We start from the raw sequence: 18,786 nt of genomic DNA, 5'->3' as shown, positions 1-18,786 counted from the left end.
CATGGTTGTATTTTTCTTAATTGAGTTGTATATGTGCTGCTAACTCAATAAATTTTGCCCTGCACCTCAGATATTGTCAAAGCATCTGTGTTATGATCGCACATGACGGTCTCAGCGGCAGCAATATGTTGCTTGTTTTTGTAATCGGCATCACTGAAATCCCACAAACACCTATGCAAAGCATAGATATCCAAAAAGCGAACATTATTCTCAGTTCCCCACTTCATATTTCAGTTTGGCTACTCTATACAAACACACATAACCTCAAAACTCATGCAACTAGTGTCGCCAAAGTTGGAGCACGCCAAAAGTGTTTAGTTTCACCAACGAGTTGCGCATGCGCAGTGGGCGGTAGCGCAGTTGCCTGCAACCTAGTGTCGTCGTGTAAACTAGGCTCAAACACATGCAGTGACTCCTCCATCCCCCTCACCGTTTCCTCATAGCGATAGCGCCGTTTATATGTCAACAACGCCCAGCACCTTCGTCGGACAGTGGTAATGAAAATCCTGTACCTGTATGACACGCAAGTAATACCAGCGTCCCGTCTATATACAACGGTATTGTGCGTGTGGGTCGGTATCAGTTACATAGTAGGCATGGTATTCGCCTCTTTTAGTACTACGTGTCACTGTTGACTGCCTTCGTTTATCCATGCTTTTATCTACCAGCCAGCGTTCTCCACCGCCAGTTGGTATTTAAGCGACGAAAAGCTTACCCTTAAAAATGGAAGGACTCTCAAATTGTGGGAGCGAAATTATGTACCGACCGCAAAGCTTGTACCTGAATTTAGCGTCCACCGGGAACCAACTCTCTTCGTTGATATCCGTACAGTGAGGACCACTTCGAAATGTAGAACGCACCAGGCTGTAGATCTTGGTTGGTCAGATCTGCCCACTGTCGAGCGCAGGCTCCCTCGGGTTCAGCAGGCTTAACCCATTTATGGCCAAGTTCCTCAAAGTTCTTTGGCGTCGCTCCTTTGTATCGGTACGCATGTGACAGGGTGCGCTTCCTAATACGTTCCAAAACGCGTCGCGTAAAAATGGTTTTTTTTCTTCCGGTGTTCATACTTAGGCTTTTATTGGCGATAGGAAGGTAGCATCAAGTGTTTTGGACAGCCCTTGGGCTAGGGACCAATTGTATAACCAACAGAACGATCGTCTTGCTGTAATTACCCTACAGCACAAGGTCCAAGTCTGAATATTACACACTTCCTCCAGCTTAGGCAAATGGAGCAAATCGGTTGGTTCTTTCAGCATTGCATGTGACACCCCATTTTGTAGTGCTGAAGCACATGCAGACTTTTTGTGCACGTAAAATCTGGTCTAGTGTATAGATTAGTTTTGCGTTATTTCAATTTCTTATAAGTAAACTATCAAAATTGTAGTGATCCATAAGGTTCTTTTCATATGAGTCGCATGGTCTACTGTAATTGGAAAAAAGGAAACGAGTGGAGAAATACTTCTATTGAAGCACAAAAAACGCTAAATTGCCTCTATTTTAAAAGACTCTTACTGAAAAGTGGGGTAGCAGCGGCCTCACTCTACTTTTTCTCAGCACCTATAAAAATCTTCCCAAAATTTTTGGCATGCGAACATATTCGCTGTTTTTTATACTACGGGAAATGGCGACAGTGGCATTGGGAAGGGACGGAAAAATAATAAATACTGGAAGGTAGTAGACATTGGTTGTCGTATTGAAAGAGCGTAGGAGACAATGGCAGTGTCAGAGGAACAGAGGGACACAATGTCAGTGGAACATACACTACTGGCCATTAAAACTGCTACACCAAGAAGAAATGCAGATGATAAACGGGTATTCATTGGACAAATATATTATGCTAGAACTGACATGTGATTACATTTTCACGCAGTTTGGGTGCATAGATCCTGAGAAATCAGTACACAGAACAACCACCTCTGGCCGTAATAACGGCCTTGATACGCCTGGGCATTGAGTCAAAGAGAGCTTGAATGGCGTGTACATGTACAGCTGCCCATGCAGCTTCAACACGATACCACAGTTCATCAAGAGTAGTGACTGGCGTATGTGACGAGCCAGCTGCTCGGGCACCATTGACTAGACGTTTTCTATTGGTGAGAGATCTGGAGAATGTGCTGGCCAGGGCAGCAGTCGAACATTTTCTGTATCCAGAGAGGCCCGTACAGGACCTGCTACATGCGGTCGTGCATTATTCTGCTGAAATGTAGGGTTTCGCAGGGATCGAATGAAGGGTAGAGCCACGGGTCGTAACACATCTGAAATGTAACGTCCACTGTTCAAAGTGCCGTCAATGCGAACAAGAGATGACGGAGACGCGTAACCAATGGCACCCCATACCATCACGCCGGGTGATACGCCAGTATGGCGATGACGAATACACGCTTCCAATGTGTGTTCACCGCGATGTCGCCAAACACGGATCCGACCATCATGATGCTGTAAACAGAACATGTATTCATCCGACAAAATGACGTTTTGCCATTCGTGCACGCAGGTTCGTCGTTGAGTACACCATCGCAGGCGCTCCTGTCTGTGATGCAGCGTCAAGGGTAACCGCAGCCATGGTCTCCGAGCTGATAGTCAATGCTGCTGCAAACGTCGTCGAACTGTTCGTGCAGATGGTTGTTGTCTTGCAAACGTCCCCATCTGTTGACTCAGGGATCGAGACGTGGCTGCACGATCCGTTACAGCCAGGCGGATAAGATGCCTGTCATCTCGACTTCTAGCGAAACGAGGCCGTTGGGATCCAGCTCGGAGTTCCGTATTACCATCCTGAACCCACCGATTCCATATTCTGCTAAAGGTCATTGGATCTCGTGCAACGCGAACAGCAATGTCGCGATACGATAAACCGCACTCGCGATAGGCTACAATCCGACCTTTATCAAAGTCGGAAATGTGATGGTACGCATTTGTCCTCCTTACATGAGGCATCACAACAACGTTTCACCAGGCAACGCCGGTCAACTGCTGTTTGTGTATGAGAAATTGGTTGAAAACTTTCCTTATGTTAGCACGTAGTAGGTGTCGCCACCTTAGCCAACATTGTGTGAATGCTCTGAAAAGCTAAAAATTTGCATATCACCGCATCTTCTACCTGTCGGTTAAATTTCGCGACTGTAGCACGTCATCTTCGTGGTGTAGCAATTTTAATGGCCAGTAGTGTAGTTGACATTGACATAACAGTCCTAGGAGAAGAGTGGAGGAGACAGTGCCAGTGGAAAAGGAATAGAGTGAAGGAAAAATGAAAGTTGGTGAGAACCAGTGATAGTGGAAGATAGAATCAATTAAACGAGGAAGAGAGGGATAATGACAGGGAGAAGAGACAACAGTAGTGCGAAGGAATGAATGAGATAGTAGAAGTGAGACAGAGAGCAAGTGGGAGGCAGTGGCAGTCAGAGGCGACAGTAGTAGTAGGACAGAACGAAGAAGATTGTGACTGTGAGACAGGAGACAGTGACAGACACAAAGAGGTAATGAATTGGGCTGAATGACTGAATGAGAATGGGCAAGTAGAAGTGGATGGTTACGAGCGACTTACAGCGATGGACTAGTGGGTGTGAGCGAGTTACAGTGGGAGTGAGATGTGAGTTGCACGTTAAAAAGAGCGCGAATATGTTCGCACGCCAAGAATATTGGGAATATTTTTAAAGGTGCTGAGGAAGGTAGAATGAGGCAGCTGATACACCACTTCTCAGACAGTCTTTTAAAACGGGAGCTTAGTAGTCTTTTTTTCGCTCCGACAGGAAAATTACGTGTTACCACTAATGCAAATCTCTTACTGTTTGACAACGGCCGTTGCCTTAGGACGCTAAAATAGCGATAGGATTGCCCTAATTAGAAATAAATAAATGTTGCAGACGCACTGGTCTATCTGCCCTGGTGAGCCTCGAGGTGTCACGCGCCGTCGACGCCGCTGTCGAGGCCCTGCCAGAGGGATCCTGTCGCTGGGACGCCACCAACCTTCTGGAAGCTCTGCGCAATGGCTCGGAAGACGCTCTGCGCGGTGAGCACACGCCATTTATACTAATTCTACTGTCACCTGCAAAAGGACGTCTGACTCCAAGGGCAAACCTTAGTTTCGATTGCTTTGCCCTATGCGAATGACCATCGGTTAACTTCTAGTGAATCAACGTAACGTACTCGATTATCTTGCATTCTGTTTTATGCAGCCACCGCTTTCCATGTTTTGATGTCTGTTTCAGATTTCTGTAATGTTTTGTGGCTCTGACTTTTAACACGAAGTTACTCACTAAACAAGAACATTAACGCAAAAAAATCGCGACACCAAAAAATAATTAATAGAGAATAATGAAATTTCAGGAATGCATTTGGCTAGGTAGCATATTTAGGTGATCAATATTGCAAGATCACAGGTTAATTTAAGTGTGAGATAAACCGCTGCATATGTGAAATGCTGCCACAATAACAACCGGTGAACCGCCAGAATGAAGCAACCATGCAAACGTGTCTGCACTGTGTCGCACAGGTGCTGGATGTCATTTTGTGGAATGGAGTTCAATACTTGGCCAGTCAGTACAGGGACGATTAATGCTGGTGTGGATGACGCTGGAGATGCCTTCCGACGATGCCCCATAAGTGCGCAATTGGAGACAGTTCTGGTGATCGAGCAGGCCAAGGCAGCATGTCGACACTCTGTAGAGCATCTTGGTTACAACACCCCCTGGAATACTGTTCATGAACAGCAGCACAACCGGTCTAATCGCCAGACTGACATACAAATTTGCAATCAAGGTGTGTGAGATAACCACGAGAGCGCTCCTGCCGTCATACAAAACTGCACCCGAGACCTTAACTCTAGGTGTAGATACAGTGTGTATGGCACACGGACAGTTTGGTTGTCGGGCCTCAACTGGCTTCCTCCTAACCAACACACGACTATCACTCGCACTGAGGCAGAACAAGCTTTCATTAGAAAAGAGAATAGAACTCCACCCTCTTCTCCAGTGAGCTCTCACTTGACAGCACTGAAATCGCAAATGGCAGTGTTTCGGGGTCAATGAGCCGGCATGGATGTGTGTGATGTCCTTAGGTTAGTTAGGTTCAAATGGTTCAAATGGCTCTGAGCACTATGGGACTCAACAGCTGTGGTCATCAGTCCCCTAGAACTTAGAACTACTTAAACCTAACTAACCTAAGGACATCACACACATCCATGCCCGAGGCAGGATTCGAACCTGCGACCGTAGCGGTCGCACGGTTCCGGACTGCGCGCCTAGAACCGCGAGACCACCGCGGCCGGCTGGTTAGGTTTACGTAGTTCTTAGTCTAGAGGACTGATGACCTCATATGTCAAGTCCCACAGTGCTTACAGCCATTTGAACCATTCGGGGTCAGTGGAATACTCGCTACAGGGCGTCTGGCTCGGAGCTGTCCTTGACGTAACCAACTTGTTACAGTTCGTTGCGTCACCGTGGTGCCAACTGCAGCTCAAACTGCTGCTGCAAATGCAGTTCGATGCGCCACAGCCATAAGCAGAACACGATGGTTTTCCTTCTCCGGAGCTCGGTCTTCTTGCGAACGTACGTACATTCTCGTGACCACAGCTGCCAGCGATCGTAGTGGCTACACGTTTCTGCCAAGTCTTTCTGCAATACTGAAAAAGGAATTTCCAGTTTCTCGTAGCCCTATTACAAGATCTCGTTCAAACTCGCTGAGGTTTTGATAATGGCGTCTTCGCCGTCTTAAAGGCATTCTTGACTAACATGAACTCACCACGTCCACTCTCAAAGGTAACTAACGCTCAGGACCGTTACAGCACGTATTTAAAGCAAACCTGAACTGCATCCATATATTGGCGTTACTAGCGCCACTTTTGCGAGACTGGCGCAAAATCTGAATAGACATCCTTCTTCCGATGTAGAGACATGCCTACCAACTTTCGTTTACGTCACAGAACTCTTTCTTGGTGGTGCGATTTTTTTCCGTCAGTGTGTTGTAGCAGTGGATACCTTTTTTCGTTTCTTTATTTGGCATTTGGTATTTAGAACACCATGCTGCCATCCCTGCTACAAAACACATCGTTAAAAAGTCTCTCTCTCCCTCTCTCTCTCTCTCTCTCTCTCTCTCTCTCTCTCTCTCTCTCGCCCCCCCCCCCCCCCACGCCCCGCGCCCCCACAAACATACACCAATACACCAAAACAAAACAGAAAAGGGGAGAGGAGCCACATAAAACAGAATGCAAGAGAATTGATCAAGTTACATTGATTCAATGTAAATTAATTGACTGTCATACACACTGGACGGTACTTAGTACGTTCATTAATACCGAAAACTGACAAGAGGGAAAACGTACGACAGTAGAAGCAAAAATGTTCCAGTAAATAAGCTTGGGTCCGCAAACGAGCCGCTTGCGACGCAGTTGTGTACGTGTGATTACAAGCCGTCACTGACTTAATTATGAAATACTGAGTAGTCAGTCAATGTAAACTTTTCGATCAAGTCGTCATCTAATTGAGTTCAAATTTGCCCCTTATCTCTGAATCCACAAAACCTCAAAAGCCTGTTCTATCACTTCATTGTTAATTTTATGCTATTTTTTTACGTACGTATTTGGTTACTGTAATTGTTTTCAGGCCTACTTTGTTGCTCTAGGCTCTTCCATTCGTTGTTAAACTTCATCTGCACTGGAGACAAACAGCGTAGCGTCATCAGCAGAATGACGATTATTCAGATATTATTCATTACCACGCATTCCTTCTCAGTTTTCGCCCTGTAAGGAGGTGGACACTTACTCAACGATTGCTGAAAATTGTTTTGGTGGTATGGAATCATCATATGACTCCACTTACAGTTCTGAATTTTTACAAACCTCATGATCTCTAATAGAAGTTGTAATATATATATATATATATATATATATATATATATATATATATATATATATATATATATATATTCTACAGTATATTTATATAAGTTAAATTAAAGCCTTGTTTCTGAGGGGCTGGCATTACGGTTTTGTTGAAACTGGATCTAAAGATTCCTCAAAATGTATAAATCCTAGACAAAATGGTAACTCATATCATTACACTGTTCTATAATTTCGTCCATGAATCACAAAGCATCCCTTACACTATATCTATTCCTAAAACTACATTGTCCTTTTGTCTGACTGGAATCTAGCACCTTTTTTCCCATGCGGTTGGTAATAATTTGGTTTAATCTCTTGCACGAAAGGAGGCTGATAGGTCTTTAGTTTTTACGGCTCGTTTGTCCCCTATCCTTTGAAGGAGAATAATGTATTGAATCTGAGCACTATGGGACTTAACATCTATGGTCACCAGTCCCCTAGAACTTAGAACTACTTAAACCTAATTATCCTAAGGACATCACACAACACCCAGTCATCACGAGGCAGAGAAAATCCCTGACCCCGCCGGGAACCGAACGCGGGAACCCGGGCGTGGGAAGCGAGAACGCTACCGCACGACCACGAGCTGCGGACAGAATAATGTATTGTCTACCTGTTGACTGAGGCCTTATTTTAGAGATATAGCCACAATTATCTGAACACAAATCCCTCGATAAGGCAACCACAAATCATTCCCACGGCTCTACGACGTTCATACTTCGAAAACTGCTATCAGTATCTGATAAATCCCAAGAGTTTCTAGAACCCAGGAGAGTTGAAAATATTTTCAACATTTCTCGTTCTCCCACAGTTGGTGGTATTAGGACACCTGCCATCCATAAAACAGCCTTAAAATCATCGCCCACCAACCTTCTTCTCTCAAAACCTGCCCATTCTCACGACTTTATGCTGCATTCCTCTTGCAGCTACTTAAAGCGTGGACTGCCAGCAGGACACCAGATGCTTTGTACATCCATAGTTCAGCCGAGATGACACGATAAACATTGTGATGCCTGAAAAATTACCTTTTGCTTAAAACTGAGTGCAAATTACTCAGACTATCCTCCCATTGTTTGATAATTAGAACACCTAGCGGCTTCCAACAAACTTTAAACATAATTTCAAACGTTTTCTAAACTTTTTCTAGTGTAAAATATTCAGCACATTAACTAATTTGTAAAGTAATCGAAGTCTGAAGCTGTTTTTTACATGAGAGTTCCAGTCATTAATGGCTCGAGGGAAAAGTTTACTGTAGTTTCCATAACTGCAAATTCGACTAAGTCATTCTCATGTGGTTATTTGCTGAAAATTCAGCAGCTGCGCATGGTATTGAAATGATTTGAAAAGGATACGAGTTCATGTCAGCATTCGTCACATATACCATCGTTATGTGTGAGATAAAAGTAAATCTCGTGAAACCAGATTTATGGTAACACACACTGTAGTGATGAAAAAGAGACAGAAAGTAGGCTGAACGTGTTTAAATTTTTTCTTTGGAAATACGTCCGAATTTCTATGTTATTTCTGGTCTCTAAATCTTCCTATGCTGCTCGTCTATTACACATCTACAGAGCGGCAAGTTACGAGTTTGTCTTTTCCTGTGTTTCCTTGGCTGTATATTTCTTACATTTCATGTGTGTTTCTCTGTTGGAGGGGTTAAATTTCGCGTTTTTGTAAGGGTAAATTCGTTCAGTCTGCAGCCCAACAGTTGCTCTGAACAACCAGCTACATAGCTCATAAACGCATCAGCGTCCATTGGTGACTCATCAGGAGGGTAGTAAGTTGCATATCTTGGAGTCCGTCTGCTTTTATAGTTTACATCTTCAGTTAGTCTTGCTAGGATGGTTAGGACGTGTGTATGATGTGTGCGGATGCATGAGGAGGTGGTCGCAGTTCGCGAACAGCGGAATGCACTCTTAGCTTTGGTCAGTCACCTTCAGGCTGTAACCTTGGGATGTAGCGGTGGCAGGGAGTCCGGCGCGTCACGTGGGACATGTCAGGTGTCGCTTGTTTTGCCCATGGACTCTGCTTTGGGAGCACTTCCGAGTTCGCCCGACGCAGTGGATCCACCCTCACAGCAGGATGAGTGGCCGTCTGGCCCGCCCATTCGTCCTGTGAGTGGACAGGTGGCCGCCCCTTCAGCAAGGCCCGAGCAGACACACGGGGGTGGGGTTACTAGTTATCGGGAGTTCCAACGTTAAACGTGTTTGGAGCCCCTTAGGCAAATAGCGTTCAGCTGGAAAGAAAGCCAATGTGCACTCGGTATGTCTGCGGGGGGCCTCATCCGAGACGTGTAGGCGGTCCTGCTGCGGCTATCGAGCGTGGAGGATGCAGTCATCTGCAAGTCGCGGCTCATGTTGGCAACAAGACTTCTTAAGTAATAGAACCAAGAATGTTGTCCTCGACGGTGAATGACCATCAAAGACAAGGGTATCGTTTGGAGTGCCCCAGGGAAGTGTGATGACATCTGTTATTCTCTGTATACATAAATGACCTGGCGGACATGGTAGGCAGCAATCTGCGGTTGTTTGCTGATGATGCTGTGGCGTACGGTAAAGTGTCGAAGTCGAATGACTGTAAGAAGATACAAGATGACTTAGTCCAAATTTCTATTTGGTCTGAAGAATGGCTGCTAGCACTGAATATGGAAATATGTGACTTAATGCGGATGAATAGGAATAAGAAACCTGTAGTGTTCGGATACAGCATTAGTAGTGTCCTGCTTGACACAGGTAAGCCGTTTAAATACCTGGGTTTAACGTTGTAAAGCGATATGAAATAGAACGAACATGTGAGAACTGTGGTAGAGGAGGCGAAGGATCGACTTGGTTTACTGGGAGAATTTTAGGAAAGTGTAGTTCACCTGTATAACAGACCGCACGTATGGCGCTGTATCGACCTATTGGGTGCTATTCGCGTGTTTTGGATCCTACCAGGTCTGACTGAAGGAAGACATCGACGCAATTCAGAAGAGGGCTTTTAGATTTGCTACCGGTGGACTCGAACAACAGGTAAGTGTTATGGAGATGCTTCGGGAACTCAAATGGTAATCTCTGGAGGGAAGACGTCGTCCTTTCGAAAAACACTACTGAGAAAATTTAGAGAACCTGTATTTGAAGCTGACTGCCGAATTATTGTACTGTCACCACCATACACTGCACGTAATGACCAAGAAGTATGAGAAATCACGGCTCATGCGGAGGCATATAGAATGTCGTTTTGCCCTCGCTCTATTTGCGATGGAAACAGGAAAGGAAGTGACTAGTAGTGGTACCGGGTACCCACCGCCACGCACCGTATGGTTGTTTGCGGAGTATCTATGTAGATGTAGACGTAGAATCACCCTAAGTGTATGGATTAAATTACACCACCTCTGCAGAGTGTTACATCAAAAATACAAAATTTGGCAATTAGTGGTGAACTAGCAAAGTAAGCTCTGCAATAATTACCGTGTTGTCCCGCTAAAAGAAACTACGAAACAGCTTTTCGATCGTTTTTATAGCGGTTCTCTTCAGAGTAATTAATTATGACCACAGCTGCAGATATAGTTGAAACATCAGCGGCCTAACTCCTGAACTGATTTTGTTCTAATTGACACTGCCTGTGGAAACATACACAATTATTCTGTAAATAATTTTGCTAGTTCCTTTTGTATGACGTTTTCTCCAGCTGTACTCGTTTTCACTGAAACACCATCATCTCGTAGACGCTGTTAAGTAGTTATTTCTCTGTTGGGGACACATCATATCGCAAAATTGCTGACTGTGCCAATAATTCTACGATGCGGTGTACATACAGCACTTCCGATTCTAAAATGCCTGAACTACTTTAGAGGATACATAAAAGTGGTGTCAAGTGTCATTACGAAACATACTTCTCGTGCAGTTTTCCAGCCTGTTATAATAGCTACACCACGGATACAAGGATCAGTTACGCCAGACGCGCGAAGTCGAGTCCATTTGCGCCACAGAGTACGGGCAGCCATAAAATAATTTCAGCTTCGGGTTCCGCAGCAGTTGTTGATTACAGTGGTCGTACTGCTTTACTTTGTCTCGCCGCAGCTGTCTCTTTCAGTCTGCCAACGTAATAACGATGAACTTGCGGAAATGAGGCCAAGAAAGCGAGAAATTGTTCTCACGAAGTGTGAAGATTGCCTCACGACTCAGAACCGGAAGAATAAGTGAAAGGTCGGCAGACGAAATGAAATGCGAAAATCAGAGTACGTCCAAAGGTATGCCGCGTAGATGAAAAACATACTTGGATAAATGATCAGTAAAACACCTTCGCAGAAACTCAGCTAGTTTAAAACTACTTTAATCACATATATATTTCGGATATCTCTTATGGTGTCTGGGGGAGGGTACTTCGAGTGCCACTGACGTTCCCTCCGCCTCCCTTCTCCCCCACCTCCCTTCCCGGCCCCGGCCCCGGCCCCTTTGATGTTCTGTCCACGAGTGGTTCGTGGGAAGAAAGACTCTCACAGAATCTCTGTAAGAAGTCGAATACCTCTGATGTTACAGTTATCGTCATTTTGCGAAATGTGTTTCGGAGGAGGTAATATCTGCCTGAATCTTCCTGGAAAAAGCATTCCCGGAATGCAAATACGAGGGGCGTTTGAAAAGTCCGTGCAAAGTCCAAGAGATTGCACCACCGGCACGTATCGAGGTCATGTTTAGTTAGTAGCATTTTTGGAAATAACGCAAACCAAGTTACAGCCATATTGCTCTATTTCTTTGTGTTTGGCATTCGTGTGAATCAAGGAAGTCGAGTGGTTGTCAAAAAATGGACGGAAAAGAATCTCGTGTGGCGATTAAACATTACTTTATGAAAGGCAAAACGCCTCAGGAGACTAAAGAGAAAAATGGTTCAAATGGCTCTGAGCGCTATGGGACTTAACTTCTAAGGTTATCAGTCCCCTAGAACTTAGAACTACTTAAACCTAACGAACCTAAGGACATCACACACATCCATGCCCGAGGCAGGATTCGAACCTGCGACCGTAGCGGTCAAGCGGTTCCAGACTGTAGCGCCTAGAACCGCACGGCCACCCCAGCCGGCAGACTAAAGAGAAGCTTGATAAACACTACGGTGACTCTGCATCTTCATTTAAAATAGTTTATAAGTGGTTTCAAAATTTTCCGAGTGGCCATGTGGGCTCAAGTGATACTGAAGGTTCTGGACGCCCTGTGAAGGTTACGACTCTAGAAATCATTGATAAAAACCATGATATGGTGATGGATGACAGAAGAGTTAAGGTGCGTGAGATTGCTAGTGCAATGGGCATCTCGAATGAACGGGTGCATAATATTTTGCATAAACAATTGGACATGAGAAAGCTATCCGCAAGATGGGTTCCGCGATTGCTCACTCTTGACCAAAAACGAAATCGTGTGAAGTGTTGCAAGGATGGTTTGCAGCTGTTGAGGAAGGACTTTAAGCGTCGTTTCGTCACTGTGAACGAAACATGGATACATTACTATACTCCTGAGACCAAACAACAATCTAAACAATGGTTTACCAAGGGAGAATCTGCACCAAAAAAGGCGAAGACCAGTCCTTCGGTCGGAAAGGTTATGGCGACTGTCTTTTGGGATTCGCAAGGGATAACCCTCATTGACTATCTGGAAAAGGGTAAAACTATTACACATGCATATTATTCATCGTTACTGGACCGTTTGAAAACCGAGCTGCAAGAAAAACGCCGGCGATTGGACCGCAAAAAAGTCCTTTTCCATCACCACAACCTACCAGCACACACCTCAGCAGTTGTGGTCGCAAAATTAATGGAAATAGGATTCCAACTCGTTTCACATCCCCCCTATTCTCCAGACTTGGCTCCCTCGGACTACTATTTGTTCCCCAATTTGAAGAAATGGCTGGCGGCACAAAGATTTTATTCAAACGAGGAGGTGATTGCTGCAACTAATAGCTATTTTGCAGACTTGGACAATTCCTATTTTTCGGAAGGGATCAACAAATTAGAACAGCGTTGGACGAAGTGTATCAGTCTAAAAGGAGACTATGTCGAAAAATAAAAAAGGTTTACCCGAAACACGTAAGTAGTTTTTGTTTTTGCACGGACTTTTCAAACGCCCCTCGTAGTAGGCTAGTGGTCTCTGTGATACACAATACGTTTCGAAGCGTTTGACACTGGAGTTGGATGAACATCTTGGTAACCTTCTCGTGGTTACTAGATGAACACGTGATGCATTGTGCTGCTCTTCTTTGGAATGCTCGAATGTGTGGCATTCGACAACATCGGCAGAAATACGATGTTTTGCTGTGGCATGACAGCCCCAGGCCACATGTCACTGAGAAAACCCTCACTGAGCTCACAAAGTTTGGAGGACAATATTGAAACATCCAACCTAGAGGCCTGATCTGTCACCATATCATTACCACCTCTTCGGTAAAATGAACGAACCCCTTCGCAGAATGAGATGACTCCCTTGCTAACCAGTGGCTTAAATGTGCTGGTCCTGATTTCTATCGTGCAGTTATACATACCATAGTTCCACCGTAGCGTAGCGCAGTTAAAAGAAGTCAGGATCATGTGAAAAATGACGTTGTATTTCTCAATAATGTATCAACATTCTGTAAAAATATCAAAGATATGGGAAACAAACTGGATATTTAAAAAAGGTGTGCATTATTTTTGGAGTACTCCTCGTGTAGATTCGGGTTCGGCTCTGGCGCCCTAAATACAATTCCCCTCCTTGACCGAGGTATGCTAGCATGAAATAATTTGGTTTTGTTCGTCATATAACAACACTTGCAGCCGCCTGTAGCGATTACTTTATTTATTGCACGCACGACGCGTTTCAGGAAATAATCCCCAATGTGAAATGCGTTTTTTGTGCACTACGCATCTCCAACGCTATATTTGCGTTGTGCGAGCTGCTGAATCATTCTGGTGATGTAACTATAACCTAAACACGCCCATTTTTGTATTTACCGATGTGACTTACCCTATACGTGTAGATAATGGCGAATTTCTTTATAACTTTTGCTTACTATTGTTCCAGCTCTGAGTTTAGTGACATTTCGCGTGTCTCATGCTACAATGTTCTGTCTTATTTATCAGAGAAATAAAGTTATTTAGGTCGCTGGCGTTTGTAGAGACTGCAAACGAAGGTTGATGCAAACAAACATTCTGAAGTGTGATTCAAAAGCTTATTCATCGTTGATTTTGAGGAGACTTCTAGTTATGTGTTTTTGTGTTTGTTTCAGCACTTGAAATGTAAGATAGAACTGTCATGTTACATGTCATACTGCTTAGGATTTTTGTTTCTCGGGAAAGAGCAATTACCACAACCCCGAAAATGAGAAGAGCACATTCGACCTTGTATTGGTTAATCGTCGTTGTTTAGCTCCTTTTTCAAAGTAATTCTGCATAAAAAATAAAGACTAGCTTAATTTGAGTTTATATACATATCCATAGCGCCTATCGTAATTATTGCCTAACACCTAATTCGAAGGTTCGAGTCCTCCCTCGGGCATGGGTGTGTGTGTTGTCCTTAACATAAGTTAGTTTAAATTAGATTAAGTAGTGGGTAAACTTAGGGACCGATGACCTCAGCAATTTGGCCCCATAAGACCTTACCACAAATTTCCAAAATAATTTCCAAACAAATTTATTGTCGATTTACTTAAATACGTTAAATACAGTAGAGAGGTGTGCTTTCAATAATGTCGCTTGCCTGACGTTACAGATGATCATGAGGACCCAGAAAATGCGATGTAGAAATTTGGCAAATACGACAGTTAGTACAAGAAATATTAGAAGTGAAAACATACTGAAGTACGACATTCTAACTGGTTCATTACTATCATTAATACTGCTGTACACTGAACGTACGCTGGACATTATATATAACAAACAAAAATATTTTTAAACTATATTTCGAAAACATCAAGCATCACTTTCATCTGCGCAACTTAAATGTTTGGCGTATCTGGCGTTTCAAAATATTGCGGCCAGTGTTCTGTGTTGAGGCCACCCAGAGCGCTGTAACGCAGAGATAGTGTCTCTATGTTACGTGTATATCATAAATGCAGAAGTTTATGAGAGTATGTTTGTTACTCCCTCACGCCGAAGCGACTGGCCGAATTCGAAAGAAATATATTATGGAATTACCTTACATCATGAATTAACTCATAAACTACTTTTAGGAGTGTATACTACACGATGCTTACTGATTTGAAGAATTTGACTCGAAATCTGGAACGTTAATTACTCTTAGAAATAGCTGTTTACTCTCCGGCTTTTGAACTGTATCATATTTGAGGGATCGCTTTTATTGTCTAAAAATTATGTCATACATATGTAATATGATTCAATGTAATTAATGTAATGCTTATTCAATTCTCAAAATTTCAGATCGATTTCGTATTTCTGGATTTACAGAAGGCTTTTGACACTGTACCACACAAGCGGCTCGTAGTGAAATTGCGTGCTTATGGAATATCGTCTTAGTTATGTAACTGGATCTGTGATTTCCTGTCAGAGAGGTCACAGTTCGTTGTAATTGACTGAAAGTCATAGAGTAAAACAGAAGTGATTTCTGGCGTTCCCCAAGGTAGTGTTATAGGCCCTTTGCTGTTCCTTACCTATATAAACGATTTAGGAGAAATCTGAGCAGCCGTCTTCGGTTGTTTGCAGATGACACTGTCGTTTATCGACTAATAAAGTCATCAGAAGATCAAAACAAACTGCAAAACGATTTAGAAGAAATATCGGAATGGTGCGAAAAGTGGCAGTTGACCTTAAATAACGAAAAGTGTGAGGTCATCCAGATGAGTGCTAAAAGGAACGCGTTAAACTTCGGTTACACGATAAATCAGTCTAATCTAAAAGCCGTAAATTCAACTAAATACCTAGATATTACAATTACGAACAATTTAAATTGGAAGGATCACACAGAAAGTGTTGTTGGGAAGGCTAACCAAAGACTGCATTTTATTGGCAGGACACTTAGAAAATTTAACAGACTTACTAAGGAGACTGTCTACACTACGCTTGTCCGTCCTCTTTTACATTACTGCTACGCGGTGTGGGATCCTTTCCAGATCAGGCTGACAGAGTACATCGAAAAAGTTCAAAGAAAGGCAGCACGTTTTGTATTAGCGCGAAACATGGGAGAGAGTGTCACAGAAATGATACAGGATTTGGGATGGACATCATTAAAAGAAAGGCGTTTTTCGTTGCGACGGAATCTTCTCACGAAATTCCAATCACCAACTTTCTCCCCTGAATGCGAAAATATTTTGTTGACACCGACTTACATAGGGAGGAACGATCACCAAGATAAAATAAGTGAAATCAGAGCTCGTACGGAAAGATATAGGTGTTCATTCTCCCCGCGCGCTATACGAGTTTGGAATATTAGAGAGTTGTGAAGGTGGTTCGATGAACCCTCTGCCAGGTACTTAAATGTGATTTGCAGAGTATCCATGTACGAAGTGTTTAATCCATACTTCCGCAATAGCCCGTTGAATTTTAGTCGCTGAGCTTCAGAAGTATCTTACGGCATCTGCGGCGCTTGAAGATTCACAACGATGGTGCTATTTAAATTCTGTATGACGGAGACGTCGAGCCTTTACATGCAGAACGTGGTAGGCTTTTAGTGAGGCTGGATTTGATTATAATATGCGAACGTACCCGTTGGTAACAGGCACACACGTGAGCGGAGATGACGTTGCACATACAAATATACTGATGTCCAAAATTAAAAGCAAGGAACCGCTATTTCACCGACCTGTGTCTAATTCACCGTATAATCACCAGACTGTCTGCACGAAAATTGCATTCCGGTCAAGGGACAACCACATGGATGAAGATGTCAGGGCACTTATCAAACTGGGTAGTGTTTGCCCGGCAATGCCACATCCATAATTGCTGTGTATAGTCACCGACGGTGCAGTATAGCACAAAGAAGACGCCTACCAGACACTCTGTAAATGGAAATGCCGTGTGGCTAGGACCTCCCGTCGGGTAGACCGTTCGCCTGGTGCAAGTCTTTCGAGTTGACGCCACTTCGGCGACCTGCGTGTCGATGGGGATGAAATGATGATGATTAGGACAACACAACACCCAGTCCCTGAGCGGAGAAAATCTCCGACTCAGCCGGGAATCGACCCCCGGGCGGATAGGTATGACATTCCGTCGCGCTGACCACTCAGCTACCAGGGGCGGACAGACACTGTGTGGTGGAGGGCCATAAGAAGAATGGAAGCAGGACAGTAGCAAACTGATGAGGCCTGACGGCTTAATGAGGATCATTCCTTTGTTTCTCGGATGTGACAACAATTTATAGAGGCAGAAACAGTACCCCAAAGACCAGGGCAGGACCGACCATCTGATATCAGAAAAAGAGGACTACTACACGGCACCTGGTATCAGACCTCGCAGCATCCACTGGACGTGTTGTATCGAGACAAACGGTGCACAGAAGGCTTCGGGAGAGCGACCTTTATTTTTGGTGACTTTCTGTATATGTACGACTGATGCGTCTTCACAGAAGGGAACGTCTAGAGGGGAGACGCCAACATGTCACGTGGGCGGTTGAGTAGTACACCAATCCTCTTTTCACAGATGAGTCCCAGTTTGGTCTGGAGAGTGATTCCCGACGCGTTCGTATCTGGAGGAAACGTGAAACACGATTTCGGAACCCAAACATTATGGAAAGAGACCGATATTGAGGAGGATCCCTAATATTGTGAGCAAGTGTTACGTTGACCACATAAACATCTCCTCATACAACTATGTGGGTGAATTGACAAGGAAGAATGGGCGTTATTGCCTCAACATGAGACTGCTGACATCATTCATAGCTTGCCCCGTCGTTGTCAGGCCTGTATTGCTGCCAGATGTGGTCACTCCCCGTATTGAGCACGTTAACCAACTGTAGGGACGTGTGTGCAAATCCGTTAAGTTGGATAAAACATTTTTGTCTACTGTTATGCATATTGCAGTTGTTTACGTTCTGTATCCTTTACATTGTTTTTACTTTACTATAATCTGTTTATATTGCTTTGTGGCAAAATAAACAGAACCTTGTAAAATTTCCGTTTGTTGCTTTCATTTTGGACACCAGTGTATTATAAAATTTGCGCTGCAGCGAACTAGAAACTGTTTATTTTGTTTTTTCGTCGAGTTAGTATGTTTTTATCCCTTCATGCTCAAGCACCTGTACAGGTGTGGATTATCTTTGGAATGGAGATCATGTATGGCCTGAATAACACATAAAAAAACAAGCACCGTCCGAAAAGGCCTTGAAGGCCCATCGGTACCGACCGGCCGCCGTGTCATCCTCAGCCTTTAGGCGTCACCGGGTGTGGATAAGGATGGGCATGTGGTCAGCACACAGCTCTACCGGCCGTTGTCAGTTTTCGTGACCAGTGCCGGTACTTCCCAGTCAAGTAGCTCCTCAATTTGCCTCACAACGGTGACGGTGAGCCATCCAAGTGCTAGGAAAGCCCGACAGCGCTTAACTTCGGTGTTATGACGGGAACTGGTGTTTCCACTGCGGCAAGGCAGGCTAACTATTATTTTGAAAAACGAGGAGTGATTATGTGAAAGACCAATTAAAAAAGTTATTGAGTACCTGGTGACGTGACCGCTCCTCCACACGAAAATCGATAGAGTGATCATAAGAGACGACGCTATAGAGACGACGGTATTACATATCCCGCAGAGTTTCTAAACTCATTATAGCTGTCTGGAGTGCCGTCTCACAAGATGTAACTGAAGGTGGGTGTGCCTATCATGCTGATGAGTAACCTGGACGCACCAAGATTGTGGAATGGCACCAGTTTATGCATTACGAAGCTGAGAAGGCATATTGAGTATGTTGCCATCATCACCAGCGGAGCCAAAGGAGACACCGCATTGAATTCCTATCATCACAACG

At 44.0% G+C, this 18,786-nt stretch overlaps 1 protein-coding gene across 1 annotated transcript in view; it reads left to right on the top strand.

Moving 5' to 3' along the window:
* Nucleotides 1–497: 497 nt before the first annotated feature.
* Nucleotides 498–18,786, top strand: part of LOC126199627 (nose resistant to fluoxetine protein 6-like) — a 192,704-nt gene continuing 174,415 nt past the window's right edge. Inside the window, exons 1-2 of the mRNA XM_049936553.1 lie at nucleotides 498–523; nucleotides 3,861–4,006. Of these exons, the coding sequence (XP_049792510.1) occupies nucleotides 498–523; nucleotides 3,861–4,006 (172 nt within the window). The remainder of the gene's footprint in view (nucleotides 524–3,860; nucleotides 4,007–18,786) is intronic.

This window comes from Schistocerca nitens, chromosome 8 (assembly GCF_023898315.1).
Source record: "Schistocerca nitens isolate TAMUIC-IGC-003100 chromosome 8, iqSchNite1.1, whole genome shotgun sequence".
Lineage (NCBI taxonomy): Eukaryota > Metazoa > Arthropoda > Insecta > Orthoptera > Acrididae > Schistocerca > Schistocerca nitens.
Note: the sequence above shows the minus strand (reverse complement) of the source record. Positions and strands in the feature narration are given on the sequence as shown.